This window comes from Lathyrus oleraceus, chromosome 7 (genome assembly GCF_024323335.1).
Source record: "Lathyrus oleraceus cultivar Zhongwan6 chromosome 7, CAAS_Psat_ZW6_1.0, whole genome shotgun sequence".
Lineage (NCBI taxonomy): Eukaryota > Viridiplantae > Streptophyta > Magnoliopsida > Fabales > Fabaceae > Lathyrus > Lathyrus oleraceus.
Genome location: NC_066585.1, coordinates 145,058,636 through 145,062,032, shown reverse-complemented (window position 1 = coordinate 145,062,032; position 3,397 = coordinate 145,058,636). Strand labels below are relative to the sequence as shown.

The 3,397-nt window shown below is 40.0% G+C and overlaps 1 protein-coding gene across 1 annotated transcript; it reads right to left on the bottom strand.

The window, feature by feature from the left end:
• Positions 1 to 2,428: 2,428 nt before the first annotated feature.
• LOC127102496 (uncharacterized) lies at positions 2,429 to 2,779 on the bottom strand. The gene has a single exon (XM_051039863.1). It carries the CDS (start codon positions 2,777 to 2,779, stop codon positions 2,429 to 2,431), a length of 351 nt encoding a protein of 116 aa, XP_050895820.1.
• Between the last annotated feature and the right edge of the window lie 618 nt (positions 2,780 to 3,397).

Sequence of the window (3,397 nt, the reverse complement as noted above, 5' to 3'; positions counted from 1 at the left end):
CCACAGGGTTTGAGGTTTCTGAAACCATACTGTTATCCATGAAAAATCCAAAACCCGCAGGCGCTCGCTAGCACCTTCACTAGGCGAGCACGCAGCGACGCTTCGCCAAGCCTTCGCTAGGCGAGACAGTAGCGATCGTGACAGTAGCATTTGCTTTTTTCTGTTTTGCTCTAATCTGACTTACGTTTGTCGTATCATGTTTTCTCCTAATCCTTATTTTGTTTCACTAACCCTTTTGTTTAGTTTTTGTGAAGGCTCACATGACTTTTGCAGGGATAGCTCGCTGGATATTCCACTTTGCTTGTGGGATACCATTTGGGAGATTTATTCTGATTGCCTTGTTGGCACCTTTACTTTATACATGTTTGTTTTGTATGTGTTCGTATCCTCGCAGGTAGCGCGGTTCCTTCGTCAAGGACTGCCTTTTTGCATGAGCATCCCTAACCCTACCAACTCATTGATTTTTCTTCTCCTAAGAATACGTTTACTCCTTCTACTACAGGGGAGTAAGTCTCCAAAGGTCGAGCATCCGGTAGATTGCGTAGTAACGTCGTTCGTCCAAAACCCAATCCATAATCCTGTAGTTAGCCGAACTACGACTTGCTCTGATTCTCATTCCAGATGAGATACGTAGGCATAAGACGCGATGTCTTACCGAGCACACTTCCCTTTAACCCCTAGGTAGCCGAGCTACGAAGACTCTGATTCTCATATTCAGATGAGATACGTATGCAGTGGATGCGACATCCGTGCGAGTCATTTTCTTTTGACCCTCCCTTTAGTACATAGTGTATTAGATAAACATACACACTTTTCTCATCCCTTCAGTCATGTTTGCATAAATAATTTTTCACAAAAAAAACAACAATCTTACAACAAATGTGAAAAGGGCTCCCTAGGAGTACCTAGGATGTTTTGGGTGCCTAACACCTTCCCATTGCATAACCAACCCCCTTACCCAGATCTCTGACATTTTTACTAGTTTTTTATTCGATAAAACTTTTAGGCTTTTGTTCGCTTTCTAACCATTCATTTGGATAAATAGAAGTGCGGTGGCGACTCGACTTTTGTATGATTTACCTTGGATTTAGTCAATATCTTCAATGGTAACGAATACCCCGCTACATTCGCCACCAAAAATCACCATCCAACATTCCCATACTAGTGGTTCTGATCATGAGATTGACCTAAGTAGGGAAGCCCAAACTAAAGTCAACAATGATGATATGGCAGTGGATTAAGAAGTCCATGACTCCGAAGGTGGCTCGTCTAATGTCGATGGTATAAACATTGCTGCTTTTGGAGGTGATGATGCTTAAGATGAGGAGCTGAGAGAAGATAAAGAAGAATACCGACCATTATTCTATGATGGCCCTGTTGATGAGGAAGACGAAGACCTCGAAGAACAAGATGCCAATGATGTAGGGAACAATGATGATAATGTCGAGACGAACGAAGGACAACCTCAAAGCCCAACTACTGCTACTCCAATAGCTAATGTTGTTCTTGAAGGGATCAAAGCTTCGACAGGAACAACTAGAGGTCTTTCTTCAAAGAACTAGCGGCTTTGAAGAAAAATCAACCTCTCGAATATCTAAAAGCTATGCTGAGTATAAGGTAAAGTTCTTCTGAAAAAAGTCTTATCACTTCTACAGCCTCTGAGGATCAACCTTCGAGCAAACCTGTGGATGAGGCTCTCTCGAAAATCAAAGAAAAAATCTTTAAGGGTGATCTATTCCTACTCCTGCTGGTTGATCCTTCTTCCCCCTTATCTTTGAAGACTCTCCTTAACCAAGTCAATTTACTGGAAGCCTCTCCCGAGGTTGCTAACGTCATCTTGGAACTGGGAATTATGATCGAAAAATTGTTATTGATCATAAGCTATTACCTCATATCACTAAGGAAATTGAGAAAAAGGTTGGCGCTGAAGCAGCTGCTTGGGATGTAGCTACTGAATCGACCAACAAAGTAATTGAGCTAGAGCAAACCAAAGAAAAAAAGAAGGCAGAGATCAAAATCCATGACCGTGACATTGCCTCTTGGGAAGCTCAAATGAAGGAACTACAGGCCAAGATCGCTGGAGCCAAAAAATGTAAAGATGAGCTTTTGAAGTTTGATGACGCTTCCATGGCTAAGGAGATAGATTTTGGTTTGGAGTTTGTTGAAAAGGCATGAACATTAGAAGCATATCTCACAACTCTTCGGCCGAAAAGATCACTATGTGAGAAACGCCTGGAGCTTCACAAAGTAGAATATCTCCATATGAAGGCTCATCTCCCCTTTTAGATTTAGTCACTTTTCCATTTATTCCTTCACGACTTTTTGGTTTCTATTGTACTGATTATTGACCCCTTGGGACGTTGTAATGAACTTAAGTCGTGTTGGCAACATTTTATCACCATGTTGGCTTCGACCAATTCACATGCAATTATTCGTTTATTATTTTTATCTCTTGGAGTGTTGGCTTATATTTCTTTAAATATTTTCCATTCACCCTTAAGATTCTTTTATCTTTGTTAAGCTCCTCGATCTCATAAGCACCGTTAGAGAATACTTGCAAAATCTGAAAAGGACCTTCCCATTTGGGGGACCATTTCCCCAAGGCCTTATATTTTTGATCCATTGGAAGGATCACTTTCCAAACAAAGTCTTCAGGCAGAAACATCTTAGCTTTAACCTTATTATTGTAAGATTTCTCTACTCTCTTCTTCTGCCTTTTCAATAATTCCAAGGCATTGAGTCTCTCCTCATCTAGATCAACTAACTCATCAAGCATCATGTTCCAATATGATTCTGATGGAATTTCATGATGCCTCTAAATTCTTGTTGATTGTAGGTAAATCTCAACTGGTAAAACTGCATCATGACCAAAAGTCAATCGAAATAGAGTCGAGTAAATGGCTTCTTTGGGAGAGGTTCGACATGCTCACAAGACCTGATCTAAAGTCTTATGTCAGTTTCTGGGCCTCTTCCCCACATGTTTCTTAATCAAACTAATTACCACCTTTTTTGCTGCTTCAACCTGACCATTAGACTGAGCATAATATGGTGTAGAAGTTAATAATTTGAAACCCATTTCCTTAGAAAATTCTTGCATTTTTTGACCAGTAAATATTGATCCCTGATTTTTTGTAATGGTCTCTGGGATTCCAAATCTATAAATAATGTGTTTCTGGATAAATTCAATCACATTTTCTTGGTCTACATTTGGAAAAGGTATAGCTTCGATCCATTTTGTAAAGTAATCAATACCAACCAAAATATACCTTTGACTTTTAGATGATGGTGGTTGAATTTCTCCAACCAAATATAAAGCCCAACTTCTAAAAGGCCACAGTTTTACTATAGAATGCAGTTCGCTTGCAGGGACATGTTGTATACCTGCATGTACTTGACA